The sequence below is a fragment of the Canis aureus genome, chromosome 25 (assembly GCF_053574225.1).
Source record: "Canis aureus isolate CA01 chromosome 25, VMU_Caureus_v.1.0, whole genome shotgun sequence".
Classification (NCBI taxonomy): Eukaryota; Metazoa; Chordata; class Mammalia; order Carnivora; family Canidae; genus Canis; species Canis aureus.
Genome location: NC_135635.1, coordinates 45,722,421 through 45,743,516, shown reverse-complemented (window position 1 = coordinate 45,743,516; position 21,096 = coordinate 45,722,421). Strand labels below are relative to the sequence as shown.

At 46.4% G+C, this 21,096-nt stretch overlaps 1 protein-coding gene across 40 annotated transcripts in view; it reads right to left on the bottom strand.

The window, feature by feature from the left end:
• CACNA1C (calcium voltage-gated channel subunit alpha1 C) overlaps window positions 1–21,096 on the bottom strand; it is a 746,135-nt gene that overhangs the window by 82,855 nt on the left and 642,184 nt on the right. For 25 of the 40 annotated variants that reach the window (XM_077871648.1, XM_077871650.1, XM_077871649.1 and 22 more), the window contains 10 exons: window positions 20,866–20,995; window positions 19,634–19,693; window positions 14,698–14,804; window positions 12,398–12,485; window positions 11,744–11,851; window positions 10,861–10,913; window positions 10,390–10,536; window positions 8,774–8,975; window positions 7,002–7,160; window positions 6,303–6,413 (listed from right to left, as the gene is read on the bottom strand). In XM_077871648.1, the coding sequence (XP_077727774.1) occupies window positions 6,303–6,413; window positions 7,002–7,160; window positions 8,774–8,975; window positions 10,390–10,536; window positions 10,861–10,913; window positions 11,744–11,851; window positions 12,398–12,485; window positions 14,698–14,804; window positions 19,634–19,693; window positions 20,866–20,995 (1,165 nt within the window). Of the gene's footprint in view, window positions 1–6,302; window positions 6,414–7,001; window positions 7,161–8,773; window positions 8,976–10,389; window positions 10,537–10,860; window positions 10,914–11,743; window positions 11,852–12,397; window positions 12,486–14,697; window positions 14,805–19,440; window positions 19,501–19,633; window positions 19,694–20,865; window positions 20,996–21,096 lie in introns of all 40 variants that reach the window. The other 15 variants (XM_077871647.1, XM_077871662.1, XM_077871663.1 and 12 more) reach the window with 1 other exon arrangement.

Below are 21,096 nucleotides of genomic sequence, written 5' to 3'. Positions count from 1 at the left end.
CAAGTGGTGCAGTTAGAGCCAAAGGTACAGTTGGAGATGAAGTAGATTTTAGCCGGCAATGTCATTATCTGGCAAAAACAAACCAGGTTTCTAGAGAATATTCAGCTTTCCAGAAGAGGAAATGGCCCTGGTTTGCATCCTTTCCTACTGGTCATCTTACTTCTACCTTCCTCCTCCTGGTCCATTACTGGGCTATAGAGAAAGAGTCCTGAAATAGATGTTGGCCTGTGGAAGAGCGTGGGGTATCTGAGTCTCTCCTAGCCAGGGAGGGGTAGGGAGTATCACCCAGGGGCAGGCCTAGGCTCAGGCCTGAATGGTATCCTGTGTCTGGGGTCTTCTTGGCTCCTTGGTTGCTGCACTGGTGCATCTATAGGAAGTCTGGCCCTGCCATCCTTCTCACTCCATCTGCCCAGGCTGACCCAGGGCCCCTGGGGGGTTGCTCAGGGACTGGATGGCAGCTGACAGAACTCCTGTGCTGATCAGCAGCTTCTCTAACACAGGCTCACATGTCCTTTTCTCCCTGGGCTCTGTTTCTGTCAGAGTTGGCAACACTTTGGCACCCATTCTTTAGTGCACCCCCCACCACTTGCCTCCTTTGGTGGACAGTGAGCATATCTGAGTTTGGAAGCTAATGAATACTGTAGTCCAGATATGATACCCTGGTCTGAGTAGGACAGTAGGCAGGGCTCATTTCTGGTAAAAATGGTTTTCTTTTCCTGGGGTCAGAAAAGCAAATGAGCTACTTGCCTTGGGGCTTGTGTCATCACTAAGATGCTCTCCCAGCTTCTCTTCCTGCCTCGTGAGTATCAGAACGCTGCTCCCTTTCCCCAGGGGACAGCTTGCTTATGGAAGACAGGCCTCCAACGCCTAAAAGTGGGCCCATGTCTGAACAGTCTGGACCTTCAGCTTCAGAAGCCCCCTTTGCATTTGTAGAGGGCATGGGTGCCCCTGGAGAACCCCAAGTTGGCATCTTTATGACCTCTTCAGGCTGTGTGTGGAAAGCTATTGGCCAAGGGGAAACCAGATGCTGGATCTTTAAGGAAAGAAACTTCCAGACATGGATGGAACTGACAGAGTAGACTGAGAAATTGGACTTCAGACTTTCTTTGCAAGTGTTCTCTCTGAGTGCTTCCTGGCCATCCACCCCTCCATTCCAGCTTTCCTTCTGCCTGCTAATAGGCGAACCTAGAGCCTCAACCTAGCCCATACCTGTCCCTTTTGCCACAAGCCCAGTGGAAAAAAGTTAGCTCCATCTTGATCATGCTAATATCCCCAAACACTCCTCCTTTGCCAGGGCCTATGCCCACCTTTGTCAGGGCCAACAATCCTTCCCAAGAGAAGAATCAACAGAGTATGAAACAAACAACAGAGTATGCAGAGAAAAGATTGCTCTGGGGACCATTGGAAGCCACGGGATGCCCTGCACTGTATAGGCATGATTAGCAGCAGTAAGAAGAAGGTGGCCTTTGGAGAAGATGCAGAGCAGGCTGGCCCTGGCTCAGGCACTGCGCAGTGCTGATCACTAAGAGGACCATTTGAGAGCCTCCTGTCTCTTCCTTCTCATAGCCTGGTGGCTACTCATGTGGGTGGGACCATAGTGAGACTGTGCCCAGTGCTGGGCTATAGGGAGGGGCCTGACAAGTATTTGACCTCCATGGTCCTGAGCAGCTCTGATTCTCAAATTATCTCATTAACCAGGCTTCCTTCTAGTTATGACTCATCCTTTGCTCCCAGCCAAAGGAAGTGTGCATGAGCCACTGATGGACTCCTCAGGACAACAGACTGAGGAAAGGAGGATCTGCATTCTTTGCCAGCATCAGCCCCTGCTTCCAATCTCATCCTCCCTCTGTTTCTCTACTCTCCAAGAAGCAGCCATGGCTTCATTGCCCTCACGTCCTCTTTCCAGAAAGATAACAGAGACTACACAAAAAGCCCCCCAAAGCAGAGACAATATAGTGGCAGAACAATTACTGCCCCACTGTTAGCTGACACTATTAAAATGTTAGCCAGGTTCTCTGTGTTGGGGGCAGGGGACAGGAGTCACAGCCCCAGGCAGTTCAGGTTGCTTGTTATAAGGCATGTGGGAGCCTGGCTGTAGAAGCCATTGGGCAGGGTTAGGAGGCCAGGCAGGGCTGAGCTGGGGAGATGATGTGGCTGGAAGGCTGGCACCCCCCTTGGAAGTGACATCAAAGCTACCAGGCAGTCAGTCTCTGGCCAGCATTGGGGATATGTGAGGTCAAGGCTCTACATCCTGGGTCAGGTAAGAACTGGGTAGGGCGTAGGGCTCTCAGATGTCACTTTCACTAGGGCACTAACATACTATCAGGAAACCTAGTCTGAAGTCCAATGGACTGGGAAAAAAGAGTAGCTGGGTGCCCCAGGGATCACCAGGGACACACCTTATATTCAACCTCTGGCAGCAGACTAATTCCCGACGGCACCTGCTAGGGCACTTTCTCTGCCTTCCTTTGGGCCTTCCTTAGCTCAGAGACTGGTGGGACAGGATCCATAGGGAAAGAACCTCAGCACTTGCAGGTGACAAGGGATGACTTTGAGAATTGGCCAAGTCAGGAGAAAATCCACACTGTGAGATCCCAGAGCAAGAGACCATCTTACCCTGACAAGAGGGCTTCCACCATCATGAGTCAATTTCTGGTGGAAAATTAACAGCTGGAGAGAGAGTGGGAGGGTGAGGTAAACCATCTGGCTTCATGAAGCCAGCCAGAGCAGCTGGGCTGAAGAAACCAAGATAGACAGAGAACAGCAGAAGCTGGGAATATTATGGGAAAGAGCAGTGTCTAGAGCTGTGCTGCCCAATATAGCAGCTGCTGGCCACATTTGGCTATATAATTTTAAATTAATTAAATATATTTGAAAAACCAATCCTTGGCTGTACTAACTACATTTCAAGTGCTCAACAGCTACAGGAGGCTGGTGGCTATATTATAGACAGCGTGTGTGGAATATTGCAGGAAGTTCTATTAGCTAGAACTGGTCCAAAGACCTTGCTTGATCCCTTAGGTTTGAAATGCCTCTGGGCCCTAATTTGTCCTGCATCATGAAAGTAAGTCCCAAGGCTTCAGCTGCTCTTATTCAAGAAGCCTGGGGTGGCAGGAAGGTCAATGAGCGATTTTACTTTGGTTCTGTTCACCTTTCTAGACTATTCTCAAGTTGGGAGAAAGCCGAAAGGGGAGGCCATGGCTCTGATCACAGAGAGCTGCCAGAGTCAAATCCCCTCCAGCATCCTCCCCTGAGGGAGATACAGACCTGCTTCTTCATCTCTTCATGACCCATGTGAAAGTTTACAGGGAGCAGAGTAGTCAGGAGCCTTTTTCACTGGGAGAACTCCTACCTTCCTGGGCTAAGGAGAGCAAACCTGAAGCCCCTCCCCTCCTCCCCTCCTCATGGTGCTTGCTGAGTCATTGTCAACAGCAAATCCCAGGCAACCAAGTGATATCACCACCCCTTCTGGTACTAAAACCTGTAGTTAACAGTGGAGTATCTGTGACTGGCACTGCTTCTGGAACCAGGTTCTTGCCTCTCTCGCTCCATGGTGATGTCAGAGCTGCCCAAGTGGGCTTCAGCCTTGGGACCACCCAGGGTCTTCCTATCAGTGAGAAAGGGTTTGCTGGCAGCTTCCCTTTCTCCTGCTGTTCTCACTCTGGGTAACGTCTAATCTAGAGTTTTCACTAGGATGTTCAGAATCCTTGGATCAGTTTAAAGAGAAAGGACATGTTTATAATACTGAGTTTTCCAATTCATGAACACGATATATTTCTCAACTTACTTAGCTTTCTTTAGTTCCTTTCTATGAAATTTTATAGTTTTCTCTGCAGAGATCTTAGTAATTTTTTGTTAGATTTATTCTGAGGCATTAGATATTTTTCAGTGCTTATCATAAAGAATATCTTAATTTTTTGTGTGTGTCTTTGCTGATGCATTTCAATTCACTATTAAGAGAACAACCCAGTTATCTAGTTACCTTCAGACAATTCTAACCAAGACTTTTCCATGCTGGCCAACTTGGTCCTACACAATCATGTAGGACCCAGGTACTTCTTTGGGAAAAGTCTTTCTTATTTTACTCTATCTTATCACAATAGAAAACTAGGGATTGAGGAACCTAGCAGTCACTTTATGCTTTAGACCATTACAGCTAGCTACTTCCTAGGAAATGGCTTATTTCTTGATCTGCAGGGTGTCTTTCAGGCTGAGGACCCTGTAGGGATCAATTTCATTTGCTTTGTAGGGCAGGTTTGCCCAATATATCTTCTGTGGTCATGAGGTATAATTCACAAAGTCCACTGCAGGGCTCTACAGACTGCATCAGACATCATGAGAGACACATCTGAGTCAACTGTGGAATGACTCAAGGCTCTGAAATATTTAAACCATATGTCTCATGAAATGAGGTAAAAGTGGTGCCAGTTTCCCTGTTAGAGGCTGTCATCTGCGACTGAATCTCAACTTGGCAATGAACCTGCATTCCCAGCCTCACTGGTCACGTTGTTGTGGGCTGTGAACCTGTCAGTACTGCCAGGCCACATGGTTTGGAATAGGACCACAGGTAAGCAGAGGTACCATGGTCCCTATGGAAGGTGACCAGGGACATTCAGTGGTCTTTTCTAGGTCAGGACAAAATTTATGCCCCTGAATTAGACTGGGCTTGGAATGGAAAGTGAAAAGAGTATACTTACTACCCTGGAGGAGGTAGGAAACACCATTATTATCACCAAATGACATTTATTAGGAGTCTTATTCTCTGAAAATTAGCCAAGACCCCTAGGCATTCTTTGAGAGAAGGAATCAGCATTGCAAGAATATCTTTGAAGTCCCTCAAAGGTTGTTTCCTTCTTTCTGAAAAGCACCCAGCAGAACACCTGGCATGGAAGATGCTTGCTAATAGCTTGGAGTGGTGGAAATTACATCAACTAAAAAGTCAGGTTTTATTACCAGTTCTGCCACTTAATAATGGTGTAATTAATTAATAGTATACTTAATTGCTCTGAGCTTCACTTCCCTCTTCCCTAAAATGAGGATGCTTTTGAGGGTGTTTTGAGGATTACATGCAATGAGGTATGTGTAGCACATGTAGGTTATTCAGAAATGTTAGTTGAATTTTAATTCAAAGAAGATGATAGACATCTTGTTAAAGGAATATGGATCCAACAGCCCAGAAGCACTCCCCCTGCCCCAATTAATCCCAGGACAAGTAAAATTTTGAATAAAAATGGAATATATAGATAAGGACCCTTCCTTTTTGTCTCTTGTTGATCTATGTTGTATCTATAAAAACAGTAAAGGAGGGGGAGAGAACGCTCAAAAAGCAAGAGAGGTTTCCTCAAGTCTATTACCATATAATTATTTTAGAACAAACGCTTTCCTTCTCATTGCTCTCCAAAAGGAGTTGAGCTAGCTAGGGGAGCCACTGAGTTGCAGTTATACCCTCCTTCAGAAGTAGGTGCCTGTGTTGTGAATCCCAAGCCAATGGATGCCAATGATTCTGACCTGTCTTCAGGGGTGAAAGACGGTGTGTGATGCTCAGGTCAGTTTACTCCTACATTACCCAGGAAAATAGGGGTGGGCTGGTTAGCAAGGGCACAGAGAATCCAAGGTGACAGCCAATCCCACCTTCCTTATCCTGCCTCATTCAGCCAATGGTTCTAATCCTTCTCCTAGCCTCTTTTTCCAGAAATTGCTCACAAGTAGCAAACCACAGACATTTGTCCTTCATGTACTGGAAAGTGCAAGAGAATAATGAACAGGAGGACCCCATAGGCTGGAACACTGAGCCCTGAGCAAATGAAGCCCTGACTGGTCCTTTTGCAATGAGAGTGGTCTGTATGGCTGATGAAGTGAGAGAAGAGTAGAACAGCAGCCTGAGTGAATCTGGGGGGCTGGTTGTGAAGAGGTTTGGCTTGCCAGTCTGTGGGCATAGTTCTTCTAGAATATGTGCTGGGGGATGAGGGTGAAGACAGGGTGGGAAAGGGGTGAAGAAGGACCATCATCTGCCTTCTTGGAAGAAGAAGCTTGGCTCACGGAGGAATCTGTTTCCTATATTTCCCAGCCACAGACTAGAGCGGAGACTCTATTTCAAGGGGTTGTTTTGGTACAACTCAATTAGGAGTTGTACAACAATTTGGTACAACAATTTAGGAGTTGCAACAATTATCTTCCAAGAAGATGGGGTCTTTCACTGATTATTTCTGCCCCTCACTCTCCTTCTTTCAGTATTTGCATTCCTCTTCCCCTTCTCTATCCCTTCAGTGCCTACAGACCAGACACCTTTTTCAGAGGCCTACCTTGGGTTTGAAGGCAATGAGCTTCAGAATCATCTCCACGGTGAAGAGGCCAGTGAAGAGCATGTTGAGGATGTTCATGGCAATTTTGAATAGGCAGCTCTGGCCATAGTGCTGAGGGGAGGGGAAGGACTGTGAAAATGAGGCAGGGACAGCCCTACTCCTTACCACCCTCCTCTCAACAGAGATCTTCCTTGAACCAAGCCCTGGAAGGCCATTTTCATCTCCATGGGTAGCCAGCTGGACTCAGGAAATCCTGCAAATTCTTCCCTTTTCTGCTAGCTCTGAAAACACATGTTGGCAGAGTTCTGTGTTCCTGCTTTGACTGGTTATGACAACTTTATGGAGACTTCCAGTTTTCAAGAGAGCTCAAGCACAAGTTGACCTCCCTGAAGACAGGTGGATATAGAATCAATCTCTATAAACATGCCTCATAATAACAAACTCTTCAAGCTCCCCCTGTGTTCTCCATTTCCCTCACTCTTAACATTTTATTAACCCAGGCCTCTATGGATTCTCTTATAAGTTCCCAGAGAGGAGCACATCCTTGAGAAGGGACACTTGTTCTGTTTTTTCCCCCCTCTTGGCCAACAAGAAGGTGACACTCTGGAGACAGCCATGCAGCTCTTCTACACTTCATATCCTTCCCTAGCATTCTCCCTCCTACAGGGATCATGGATCTAGGGACCCCTTCAGACTGACCTGCATGGCCAAGCAGATGGTGTTGAGCAGGATGAGGACGAACATCAGGTATTCAAAGTAGGTGGAGTTGACCACATACCACACTTTGTACTGGTGCTGGTTCTTGGGGATGTACCTCCGCAGGGGCCGGGCCTTGAGGGCATATTCCACGCACTGTCGCTGGGAGGGAGGCAGGAGGAGAGGTGGGGTGGGAATGAAGAGAGGGGATTAGTAACCTGGATGATATGTGTGGAGATGGCAGAGGAGGTAGGATGTGGATGAAACCACACACCTAGGGAGTCACAGAAATAATCTATTTCTCTGGCTCATTTACAGGTTTGCGATGTTATTTGGACTTTTTTCCCCCCTATATCACTCCCTCAGTCAGAGAAAGAATCACCTCTAGTCAGTCTCCTTACCAAGATTTAGTCAAGAGGTTTGTGTCTCCTTTTTTCAACTTGGTAATGCCTGGTATACTGCTGACACTTAGTTGGCATTTGATAAATACTTACTGAATGATGGACAGTTGGTCTTCCCATTGATTTTTTCCTATGCCATAGACTCTCCTTGAGGGGCGAGCACTTCTCAGCTTTTCCTTTCCTTCCTGTCCTAAGTCAATCTTCCTTATTTACCTATATGTCCACATATCAGAAGACATAGTTCAAGGATAGGGGGTAGATCTTGAGCTAGCTAGATTCCTGGGAATCCAGCACATATCCAACTCATTTCTCTGTACCAGGCCCAGATTCCCACATCAGAAACTGGGGAGTCACTCTAGTCTTTTCATTTACCCTCAGCCTCCTCATCCAATCTGTAGGCCTGACCAATTTTATTTCCTCTTATTACTATGCCTACCACCATTATCATTAACCTGACAGTAGATCAGGCTCTAATCAACTCTCATCTACACTTTCTAATTGGCTCCCTTCTTTCCCATCTCACTTCTAACCTGAAGGCAATACAGCAGCAAGAATGATGAGTCTAAACCCAAGAGGTTGACATCAAAACCCATGAGGGGTCCAGCTTGCCTAACTGGTGTAGTGCTGTGTGTCTTGTGCCATGTGCCTTCCCATACAAGATCTTAAGTCACTTATGGACAGGAATATAGTTCCCCCTGACTCTTCCCATCAGAGAGCCTAGTTGGGGAAGCGATGTCAGTGACCATATGCTGCAGCCCTTGTAATAGCTTCATTCCTCACTGATGGAGTTGCCAGCTCTTTCTTATAGACCAACAGAATATCTTACAATACTGTCATTACCATTATCATTCCTATGTAAGCCTCTTTCTTGTCCCCACCTCATGCACAGGCTTTTGTGTTTTACTTAAGGAACCATTTACTAGTGGTTTTCTGAAGCCCTTCTCTTCCCCATCCCTGAAACTCTCACTCCCTCATCATTCTAGTTTCTTTCTTCATTATCAGTGTGCCAACCCACGTGGGCAACTTTCTGACTTGTCAACTTCTGAGACGTAGGGCATGAAGTTTTTTTCTCCACAGAATCTATCATAGAGTCCCTTAAGTAGATGCTTAACAAATATTTGTTGGCTGAATGCACTTGTCAGATCCAGGATCTGCAGGCATTTGCATTTCTTTTGTCTGGGCTCTTGCAGAAGACTGATAGCCCTATTCCCTCATTGAGGAATGGACAGATGATCTTAGTATCTGCATGGAGCTCTCTTCTCTGACTACAGCTTCTCTTCTGGGTGGGCCACAAGCTGCCAACTGCTGTCATTTCTCACCTAGCTCTGCTCCCCCCTGCCCTGGCACCTGTTCCTCTCCTTCCTAGGAAGCTACCTGGTTCTTGTCCAGCTCACAGTTCTTGTATTCCTGCTCCCCCTGCTCCTGGAAGGTGACGATAACGAAACCCACGAAGATGTTCATCATGAAGAAGGCAATGATGATGATGTAGATGATGAAAAAGATGGAGATCTCCACACGGTAGTTGTAGATGGGGCCCTTGTCTTCTGTGTGGGAGTCGATGGAACGGTACAGCAGCCTGCAGGAGGAGACAGGCCCCACAGAGGGAAGCAGAGAAGCAGTGTCACCTCTGTGGAATGATGGCACCACTGTTCTCTTAGGGATCCTTGGATCAGGGGAGCTGGAAACAGTTCTAGGCTGGGAGTCAGAAGATCTGAGTTCAAGGCCTAGCTCTGCCACTTACTGGTATGGGACCATGAGCAAATAAGCCTCTTTGAGCCTCAGATTCCTCATCTATAAAATGAAGACAATAATTCCTAACTTTCCTACCTTACAGGGTGGTTGACATAATGTATATGAGGGTGTTCTGGAACTGTCAAGAGTTATTTTAATGTAAAATGAGTCATGGACATTGACTTCAAATACTGGAAACATTAGTAAATATTGAAATAGCTTTGCAAACTGGCATAGACTCAGAGGATGTTATAGTGAACTTAAAATAAATCTATCTGAGAGCAAATATCCATTTAGATAAAAATACTAGATGAAAAATGACCCAGGATTATTCAGATTATCAACAAAGGTTTGGATTCATACTTAGGTAGGTTACATATGTATGCCATTTGTTTGGGCCTGGACTATGTGCCCATTACATTTGTTTCTCTTCATGGACAGGGATTATCTCCTCTCTTTCCTTTGTTATTCTCTACACTATTCTGTTATTCTCTAGGTATTATCTATATTTACCACATAAGAATGGTGACTCTCATCTCAGATCCATGTGCTATTACTGACTTAGATATATTTAGAATTTTCTAACTTTTCAACAATAATTTCCCTGGAATACAGCAGGTAGAGGGCATGGGGAAGCAGGTGTCTATACAAGATATATGGAACACCAATGGACAAGCTGTCTAGTAGAGGTGATGCAGTATAAAAGGCCAGCCTGGCTGATCGAGGCATTATCTCTGCAGAGGAATTTAGACTCAGGCTTCCATCCCTTTCTTACTTCTCACTGTAATTATAGGCAAGTTTTTTTTTTTTCTAAGGAGATTGGGGTAGAGTCTAAAAAACAAATATCTCTGTCATTTCTACCCACATTAAGTGCATGTTGGGAGTAGTAATCTTGAATTCTATGGTAATCCAGGGAGAAACTCACTGGTAATCTAGTGGACAAACTCACTCCACTCCTAGATGCCATGAGAGTAATGACAAAGACCCCTATAATTGTGGCTTACTCTGAGGTAGAGAAGGGGAGTTAAAAGCAGCTCACTTTTGGTTGGACTTTCTGAAATGTTGACATCTTCTAGAAAAAGAAGGGTCTATGTTTCAGCAATGACTATGGTACGAGGCTTGTTCTAGAATAAAACCTCATTGCTTAGGAAGGACACAGGTAAGTATGACCTCTGGGAAGGAGTGTGGACAGTAATAAACATTAGGGAATGTCTTGGCCTCTTATATCAGAGTGGACAGGACTTGATTTGTATACTCACTCTGGCCACCCTTCAAAGGTAGAGACGGTAAAAAGGGCCATCATGGCTGCCAGAACATTGTCAAAGTCAAACTTGCTGTTCTCCCAGCTGCGGGGTTGGATGATGGGGTGGTCAACCTCCCCGTCCTTGTATGTGATGTAGTTACCCCTGAAAAAGAAAGAAGAGTTAATTCTCTGGTCTCTCGTCTCCATTCACATGTGACCCACCAATGACTCCTGGCTTGCTGGGTGGGATGAGACTGGCCAGACTTAAATCCCACAGTGCTAGCCATTGGGAAGAACTTCAGTGGGTATACCTTTCAAGAATAGATAATCTTACATGTCATGTCAATGTGATCAAATTACCCATGGGTAAAAGTCCAGCTGTCAGTGCCATCTCAGAAAGAACGGGCTGTCCCTCCTCTCAGGCCAAATTACCAACCTCCCAGAGTTAACTAGCCTCGGTGCTGGCTGCCCTCCAGCTTGTACTCACTTGCATTCCGCCTCGGTCTGTTTGGAACTATCTGAACAGGTGTAGAGCTTTCCCTGGAAGGCAGAAGAACAAAGTGATTGGAGATGTTCATTAATCAATGAATCAGTCAAAAATTGATTAGTGATCATCTCTATAGCCCAGCACTGTGCTAGGAACTTGGGATGAAAATGCAAGGAGAGCAGAATCTAATCAGGAAGATATGACTCGCATATACAAAGCAGTCAGCAAATAAAGATGCTTAGTGCTGCAAGTACCACTGAAATTTAAAAAAGGGGGGGAGGGGACTCTACTCCATGAAAGCTGGACTCTTTTGGCTGGCCCAAAGAAGGTGGAAGTGGAACGGGATTTGGAAGGATAAATTAGATGGGAGGAAATCAGGGGAATTTACATAGTTGGTGGGAGAGGGCAGGGGGAAGAATGCTTCAGATGGGGGAACAGCAAAAATAAAAGGATTGAGCAGAAAGAGCAGAAATCAATAGCCAAGGAACCTAGAAGCAGTGAGAGAGAGCCTGGGTGGATGCAGGGCTCAGAAAGCTAGGTGGAGATGGGTGGATTTGATGCTGTTGATAATGGGGGACCACTGTGGGTTTTAAGCAGGTGACTGACATGAGGTTTTAGAGAATAAGAGTCCCTCTCCCTTTCTTGCTAGAAGGAAGGGCAGGCTGTGCTGTGAGGGTGAAGGGTCCTTGGCTTGGTAGAGAGCACCTCCTTCTAGGCTCTTCCTCTTTCCCTGGGCTAAGCTGAGAGGAAGATTGAGGTTCCGCTCATCCCAAGTCTGATCCGGGCCGCTGTCCTCTTTTTGTTGTATCTGTCAGCTCTCTTTCTCAGGAACACTGACAGGAGGGGAAGGAAGCAGGAGCACAGATCAGAGCCAAGATATTACCTTGAAAAGCTGGACCCCAATGCAGGCGAACATGAATTGAAGCAGTGTGGTGACAATCACAATGTTCCCGATGGTCCGGATGGCGACGAACACGCACTGAACCACGTGCTGCAGTGGGAAGAGAAGAGTTTCAGGAGTGCCTGCAGCTTGAGCTTCCTTTAGCCAAGCGACGAGCCTTTCTGAGGAGTTTGCATGAGCAGCCCCTTTGCCACAAGAGGGAAGATTGGATTCAAACAGGCAAAGTACCTTCTCAGGTTCACATAGTGATGGAATCCAATGGAATTCAAAGTCCCCTGATGGGTTCTAGGTGACTCCATGGACAAAAGCCCTGCTAGCTTCCCATTTTATAGGAGTAGAAGCATGGGGACCTCTTCATTATGTGCGGCCCTGGGCTTGTGTGTGCATCTCCTTTTTGTGAGAGTTTTGCTTAGAAGTTCTGATTTTAAGTGACTGGCTGCCTGTCCTTGTTCTCTTTCTTTGTGAAGTGGAACTGGTGGATAGGCAGGAGAGTCCAGGCTCCAACACAGCAGCCACCTGCTCTGGCCATTTTTCCTCCCTCCAGCCTCCCCATCCTGTTGCTTAATTTCCACCAACCCATAGCCAGATAGATGCTTGCTGTACTGATGGCTTCCCACCAAGGCCCATGCTTCTCACCTTTAGCCCCTTGGCTCTGTTGATGGCCCTCAGGGGCCTGAGGACTCGCAAAACTCGTAAAATCTTCACCACATTGATTGCACTGGACCTGGGAGAGGGAAACAGGGCAGGAGAGTAAGCTGTTTTAGTGGAGCAGGAAATCATGTGGTGAGGGAGTGTGTTGACAGGCTGAACCCAGGTAAACTTGAGAAAATATAAAGTCTGTTTTGGGAACTTTCTTGTCCTGGGACTATTCTCCAGCCCCTAGAAGAGCCTGGAACTTGCTTGGGACTTCTTGTTGGTATGTAAATAATATGAATAATATGTTTACCATGAATCATTAGCAATATAATGGGCTACTCAGGAGAGCTTTAGAAAAGAAAAGAGAAACCCCAGCTCTGCCACTTAACAGTCAATTCACCGAGGATAAATTTCCTAACTTTTCTGAACCCTAGTTTTTCATCTGTAAAGTGGGTCTCATAAGGTTGTTGCAGGGATTAAATGAGGAAACATACCTGCATCATCTAGCGGTGTGCTGGGCACATATTATGAGCTGAATAAATGGTAGCTTTGTTACTATGTCTGATGAAGACATCACTGAGCTTGAAGAAATGCTATACAGGTGATGGAGTTTCAGATCTTGTTGGCTGGAGGTGATGGGTGTGGGAGAGGATATTCTGGTGTTATCTCCAAACATGTGTCCCTAGGTAGTCGCCCTTTATGTGTGCATATAAAACCCACTGGTTCATAGAACACTTAGGACTTGAAGGAACGGATTCTACACAGCAGGTTCCACACACCTGGATGCTAGGGCCTGGCCAAAATTTCTGGGAGCCTCAGGCTTTTGCTGTTTGCCAGTGGAAATGAGGCACCAGGGTGCAGTTCTCCCCACAAACCACTCAGCAGGAAGCCTACATGGTTTCTGCAGTTATTCATCAACCCAGCCCAGGTAGGGTCTATCTTACACACTACCCATCTGATTGAGATATCTTCTCAAGCTTTCGGAGATTCTCATACCCACCTTGGGACCTAAAAAATGTATGACACATCAGCAAATGCTGATTTCATTCTACATGAGGTTAGGATAATGTGCTCAAGAGGGAGCTGGTAGAAAGATCTGATTTCTCTAGTTCATGGCTCTTTTTTTTTTTTTTTTCATGGCTCTTTTATTCCAAAGGGCTCAAAGGGCATTCCTAGTTATCCCAGTGTCTCAGGGAGGGAGTCTGTTTGCACTGAATGGCAATGGAAGGGATTTTTAAGGTTGGAGGTAGGTGGGGAAGGCACAGACTAAAAGGAGAGGGGGGGTTCTTGGTTCACAGTTAAATAGTAGTTTAGTGATAGGGCTGGGCTGATAGAATCTAGACTTGTGGGCTCCCAGGCAGACAGCTGATACAACTGATGATCACAGAAAGGGTCTTACTCCTCATGTCCAATGTCCACTCTTTTTAGGCTTACCACGAAAACATCCTTGGAAAGAGAGACTTAAGACTCCTTTCTTGTGCCATTGGTATGACCTTGGGTAAATCTCATGTCCTGAACCTCCATTTTCCTGTCTATAAAATGGTGGTAACAGTCCCCTGCCCTGTCTGCCTTATAGGTTTTTGTTTTTGTTTTGCGAGGAGTGTAGAAGAATATGCATGTAAAAGTGCTTCGAAGTTGAAGGGAAGGGTTAACATTAGCAGCAGATAGAACATGGGAAAAACTAGTAATCAGGTCCTTTTAAATACGAGCAAATTGGCAACCTTGGCTGTATAATGGAGTCACCTGGAGAGCTTTTAAAATTCTTAAAGTCCCAGCCTGTACCCCTAGACCAACTAAATAAAAACTTGGGGAGAGGGATCCGGGGCAAATGTGTTCCCTGAAACTACTCAGGTAATTCCATTATACAGAATAGATTCAGAATCTAATTTCCTTTCTCTTTCTTCCCCCACCCATCTTCTTCTCATCAGGTTCTCTGACTGAAGAGAGAAAGGGAAGGAGGAAGATCAGAGCTGGTCATGGCAATGGCAGGCCCTTGGAGCTGAGGATAGCCAAGGGCACTGAGCGTGTCGTGGAGGAAATGGGAAAGCCCTAGAGACATTCCTCTCATTATAACTGGGCCTGGCCCTACCTGTGATGGCAAGATCCAGATATTTAAAGTGTCACACCATTAAGGACGTGTACAAAAAGCCATCAGGCTGTACAAGTCAGGGGCTCCACCCCGTTCCTGTCACAGTCACACTGGTGGCCATGCAGGAATGCCCTCCAGAGTTTTGGTCATCCCCTCTGACACCCATTTCCAATTGTGTGTCCCCATCTGGGCCTGAGGGAGCCCTACTCACTGGATGCCAAAGGAAATGAGGGACACGCTGACCACCAACAGGTCCAAGATGTTGAAGTAGTTCCGGCAAAAAGAGCCCTTATGTAGGAAAGCCCCATAAGCAGTCATCTGCAGGGAGGTACAGAGAAACACAAACATTAGTGTTCCCTGCCCAAGTTCCAGAGATCCCCTCATGCCTCCCTCTCCTCCCACAGTATCCCTTGGGCAGGGCAAGCTGAAGAGCAGTGAGAGGACTAGGGGCAGGCAGGACTGCAGAAGGAGAGGCAAGATCAAGGACAGCATTCTGTAACCATTTATACAACCACCACACAGTTCCAAGCTCGAGATGGTTAAGTGGCTCCTTCTACCTATTAGGCCACACCAGACTCTTCCATCCTATACTTGAAGCCCTTTCAAATTGTGCACTGCCATCCCTCTCTCATTTTCCACTGTTCCTCATCACATGTCCATGACTCTGGCCCTGAGGGGCCCTTTGCTGACACTGCCCAGACCAGGTTGCCCTTGGATACAAACTTCCCAATCTCCTCTTTAAATTCTGTCAACTCTCAGGGCCAGCTTCAGATACTAGGCATCTGGGGAAAAATGGGTTATGCCCAATGGGGTGACCAACTGTCTTGGTTTCCCCAGGATTTTCCTGGTTTAATACCAAAAGTCCTGTGTCCCACTTAGGCAATTCCTCAGTCTCAAACCGGGACAGCTGGTTACCCCAGAGCTCAGTGAGAAGTTCTACCAATAATTTTGGCAAATAGCATCCCTTTGCTTCCTAACCTTAATTAGTGTTTATGATCTATACCACATATTCTAAACTCAGTTTTATTATCTTGCTTCTAAACTGATGATGTTCTTTGAGGCCAGAGCTGTGTGTTCAGAGGGGCAATGTGGTTCCATAGTTAAAAGCATAAGCTCTGGAGCCAGGCTGCCTAGTTTGAATCCCAAATCTACCATATTTTATTTGTATGTCCTGGAGCAAGTTGCTTAACTTCTCTGTGTCTCAGTTTCCTCATCTGAGAAATGAGGGTAATGATAGTATCTACCCTATAGTGTTGTAGGCATCAAATGAGTTTTTACAGGTAAAACACACTACCCTGGAAATACTAAGCTTAATCTAAGTATTATTTGTCACCATAAAGAACTGAACTTGGAGCCAGATAGTCCAGACTTGAATTCTGGATTCTTCCTATATAAGGATGTCCAATGTCCTCATGGACAGCAGCAATAGATATCCGGGCATACTATTCCCTGTCTTTGTTAGGCACACACAGAAAAACAACATGTAGGCCCTTTGAAGACTAAAATAGGAGCACCTGGGATGGTGATCGCTCTTACAGGGCTTGGCTATTATTACTTCTCTCTGAGCTCAATATATAGCCACTGTAGACGCTCAACGAATAGCCTTTCCAATTCTGTTAACTTGAATTAGGAGCCAGCAGATTTCCAGGTTAAGGGTTGTAAAAGGCCATGGGCCGTGAAGCATCAGTCAAAGGGAACAATTTGGAGCTGGTGGCTGAGAGACTCAGAGTGGCTCCCTGGTCATCTGGGGTCCAGTTTATCTCTTTGGAATTAGAGCATGCCTAGGGCAGTGTGTCCGCAGAGCAATTCAAAAGCAAACATAAAAGAAACTGGCAAAAATAGCTCTTGCAACCTAATTCTTTCCATTTATCTCTTGCTGCAGGGGGTCACAGAGGACTCAGGCACCTGTGTCCTGCAACAGTTTCTAGAAGTAGGTATATTATATAAAAGGCTGGAGGGGAATATAGTTGGAGATTTCTCCTGAAGGCCTACCATCTGGAGGGGCTTGCTGTCCTGTCTCCCGCCAAAGATCTGGGACTCTAGAGACTGGACTTGGGATTCCTATGGTTCATTTAACTAAAGAGTCCCTGTGCCTGCAGAAGGCCAAGCACCTTCCCCAGCCATCTCACTTTCAGTCTTAGAGAAGGTGCTGAGTCTGACCTTGCCTCACTCCTAGCTTGGAAATTGTGAGGATACTACTGAGCACCACAGAGCCCTCCACAGTCAGGAAGAGCACTCCCTGAATAGGTACACTTGTGGGACTCACAGTGCCGATGCCTGTCCTTTGACTCTGGGGTTCTAGGAGACCTAGAATGAGACCAGTACTCCAGAAAGTGTGTGTGTGTGTGTGTGTGTGTGTGTGTGTGTGTGTGTGTGTGTGTGTATGTAGTGGGTGGGGGTGACACATGCCTAGGTAGAGCCAGAGGAAGACTGGTCAGGAGAGAAAGAGCAAGTAGATGCTGAAAAAATGGAGAATTTATTTGAAAATTATCCTAGGCATTTAAGACAACAGAAGAGGCCAGGTTCAGGTATCCAATGCAAAGTGTCCTTCCTTTACCCTGTTTGGCTGATGGCCATCCACTTAGTTCCTGCTCCCTTAATGTTCTAAGCCATTGCATAGGAAAAGTCTATTGCTGGGGTATTTTCAGGCAGAAGGAAGAAAAAAGGTGGGCATAAGATTGTTGACTGACTGAGCTGGAAGGGTAGGAAAACCCCTCTGTCCATCCACAGGTGACCACCACATGCCCAGGAGCTTTTCTAGTTACTAGATGCATCTTGTAACTTGTACTCACTGGGCCTGGTTCCTCCTCTATGTGATAGTCCTTTGCAGTATGCAGGCCAACCGTCATGGCCAAATGTCCCCAGGTCTTTCTATTGTTCTTGAGACTAAATACCCCTTGGACGGTGGGAAGCTGAGCCATCGGGCAAGGCAGAGGGGCCCAGTGGAAGGAGGTGCAAGGAAGTGGTGTGGGGACTGGGGTTTATATTTAAAAGCACGCTGAGTCACAAAGGGAGTAGAAGAGGGAGAGGGTGAAAAGAAGGAAGGATCTTATGACAATGCTTGCAAAGAGACCTTTCACTTCTGCTTGCATGGCAACCTTGAAGGAAAAATAGCACCATTGAAATCCACGAGGGGAGCTCTGTGGAGTAATCCTGAGAACTGGTACTCAGAGCTTTTCTTGTCCTGGGAAGGAGTTTTGGATAATTGTGTGTCTCCCTGAGTCTGAAGACCAGGAGAACTCAGCTCACCATGGAAAGAGGGTTTTTTTTTTTAAATAATAAATTTATTTTTTAATGGTGTTCAATTTGTCAACATGCAGAATAACACCCAGTGCTCATCCCGTCAAGTGCCCCCCTCAGTGCCCGTCATGGAAAGAGGGTTTTACAGAGTATATCTTAATGCAGCCAGGCAGCTCTTGGCTCCCCCCCACCCCAGGAATCAGGGCCTGGTCAGATCCACTGTCGTTGAGTAGAAGAGAAAACCCAAGGAATACCCTTGGTCACTGGAACCAGGGATAGAAGGTGGGGGTCTGGACAGCTCAGCCTTTTGGAGAGAAAGACACAGTGGAGGCACCCCAAACTGCACCACTCAACTTCTATCTGGATGTGACAGGATGTCATGTGCATTAAAGAGTTGGGTCATGACTTGGGAGTTGCATTAGCGAGGAAGGGTGTGTCTATAGGCTGGCTGTGGCACATGGTCAAGTGTGGACAGTGGCTTGCAGCACCCCCAGGAAGGGGGAAAAGGGAGCCTGGACTCCTTGGGAGGAGGAGTCTTAGGTCATCATCCAGGAAGAAGACACCAAACTGAAGCATATGCTTTAGAGCCTACAGCCCTTCTGTTCACACTAATGGTAAAATACATTCTGTGGTTCTGAGGAGGCAGCAAATGCTGAAATACACTTTTCCCGGGTCTCAGAACTCACACCCTGAGTCTCAGGTGGAGTGGCTTGACTATGCATTATTTTAGAGGCTCAGAAGTATGCCAGAAAAACTTAGAAATAATAAAATAAATATAAATATTATAGTAATGATAAATTCATATAAGTAATAAAGTAAAACTTAGAAAACAATCTCTCTCATTCCCATGCTCTTAGAGGTGGGCTCCACTGAAAGGATATGTCTGTAGCAGTTCTGCAATCATGGCCATAGACCCTGGGGCGGCCAGCTGCAGGCAGGGCTGGGCTGGTGAGCTCTCAGGACTGGGGCTTGGGAACTGGGTGCTCCAGTTTCTTTCAGCTCTTGGTTCTCCCCTGTGCTCAGCTCTCTAGTACAATTTTCCTTCCTCCATGCTTAGGGCAAAGGGCATTGTAGCAAAGCTTTTCAGTAGGAAACTGAGGATTCAGAAGTAATCTACAGTTGTCTGTTAAAAGCCCTCATTGGAAGACTGGTCCCAAATCTTGCATTAGGCCTATGCTTACTATCACACAGGCCCAACTCCGGCCAAGCTCTGGTGCTTGCCACTAATGCTGAGGAAGGGATTGACAATTTGTTGACAAATTGATTTTTTGACAAAGTGATTGTCCATGCCCCATGAGCTTCTCCACTCTTGGAGTTTGAGCAGCATCTCTTCTGGGCAGGATGAGGGAAAGGAGTTCTAAGCAGGGGTCAGTCATCAATTACCGGAGATGGGGTATATGTGGGTGTGTGGGGCTTAGTGGGGGTTGGAGTCTGGCACATTGCCAAACCTGGCGATAGGACAGCATCAGTGTTGACACTGTGAGTCATATGCCTCTTCCAGACTGCGAGGAAGCACAGCAATAGGGGTGGGTTTCTTTTGCTTCTGAGCCTGAGCAAAGCACATAGCACAAAGTGAGGGGCACTAATTCTTCCAATCTCAGGACTGAAAGTAAAAAAGAGAGAGTGAAAGAAACAAGAGAGAAGAGAGATAGGCAGATACAGCAGAGATAGATGGGAGAAAGAGACAGAGAGTGCATTGCTCAGATTGCATTACCTTAAGGATAATTTCTAATGTAAAGATACTAGTGAAGACATAGTCTGCATTGCCTAGGATCTGAAAAATAAGCACAATTGGATTAGTGGCTCTGAGAGTGAACTTGACACCAACAGAAGCATGTGTGTTAGCGACAGAGAGCTAGTGCCGGCTCCTAGAGGATGGGAAGAGGAGAGAGGGGTTGAGGCTTTACCTTCAGAGCAATTTCAATGGTGAAAATGGTAGTGAAAACAATGTCAAAATAAAACAGAATCTGCAAAACAAAAAGAAACAGGGTGGGGATGGGGTGGGAAGGGAGGGAAGCAGGCTGGAAGGAGAGTTCAGCTCCAGAACCACACTACACATCACATCAGCTTTCCCACATGGAGACATATGGAAGTGAGTTAGGAGATGAGTAGTATATATACACAACATTGGATCCTGAAGCAGGGCTGGCCTCAGGCAGCTTAGTGGCTCCAGATGAAGTCCCCAGACTGTGAGGGGGAGCCCCCAGGGCAGGACTCAACTGGTCCTGGGTCTGGGCAGCATTTGGTTGGATGCTTTTCTCATTAATCCAATTTACTTACAAACTCCAATCAGACCACTGGGATGTGTGTCAAAAAGACAGAGAGTAGGGTTTGCTTTTTATTGCAGGAAAATGCCAAATGCTTAACTCACGTTGGTGTGACTCAGCTAGCTTCTCATGTTGGTGGAAATCCTGGTGTGTTCTTTGGGGCATGGGAGGGAGCATCTTCCAGGTGAGGACTGCCTAGGCTTGGGGCAGACTACATGGTCTCATCCACCAGACGATGGATCAGACCTAGGACCAACATCTTTCTAAGAAAACTCTGGATCAAGCAGGCTGCAGGACCACCAAGTTGTTTGGCATGGGTAAGGCTTTAGGTCGGTGGACTCCTCTTCATGCCCACCTGGTTGGGATTTTTACAAAGTTTTAAGGCTTTGAGATATAACAATTCTTACTCTAGCCTTTAATGTGGTTCACCAGAGCCTTGGGTGGGTCTCTAAATTTAGTTTTCTCCCCTACACAAGGTCATTGAAGCTATCCTTTACATAAGGTCAGCCTCACCATTGGCACCTGTTTGCCAAGGCTCCCCCTGTGTCCCTCAGGGTTTATTGGGAGCAATGCTGGAAGTCAGTGGCTACTTTTTCTTACTAAGCATACAAGGAATCAGAGCTTTCATGGAAACATGCGTAGGACAATGAGAATCCTAGTTTGCCAATCAGGCCAGCCTGAGGCATTTGGTACATATTCTCTTATTTGTTTTTGATGGTTTCTACCAAAGCCTTAGTGTCTTCAAGAATGTTTATTGTGCATCTGATTATAATATTTGGAATTGGGATCCTGATTGAGGTCAGTAGCAGAGCTGTGGGCCCAGTCCCATTCCCGGGAGGAAGAGGTGCAGGGGAAAAAAACGGAATGCATACATGGTTCCTGAAGGAGGTGTGCTGGACGGGATCTTCAGCTGCCAGGGAAATGCTGCTGAGCAGAATGAAGAAGAGGATCAGGTTGGTGAAGATCGTGTCATTGACAATGCGGTGGCACTGGAGGCGAAATCTGCGTGGGGTGGAAGAGAGGACAGAAGCATGTCAGGAAGGCAAGGAAAGCAGCTTCCAGGTCTCTGGAACTCATCACTCCTCTCAGCTTGTGAAAGGTGC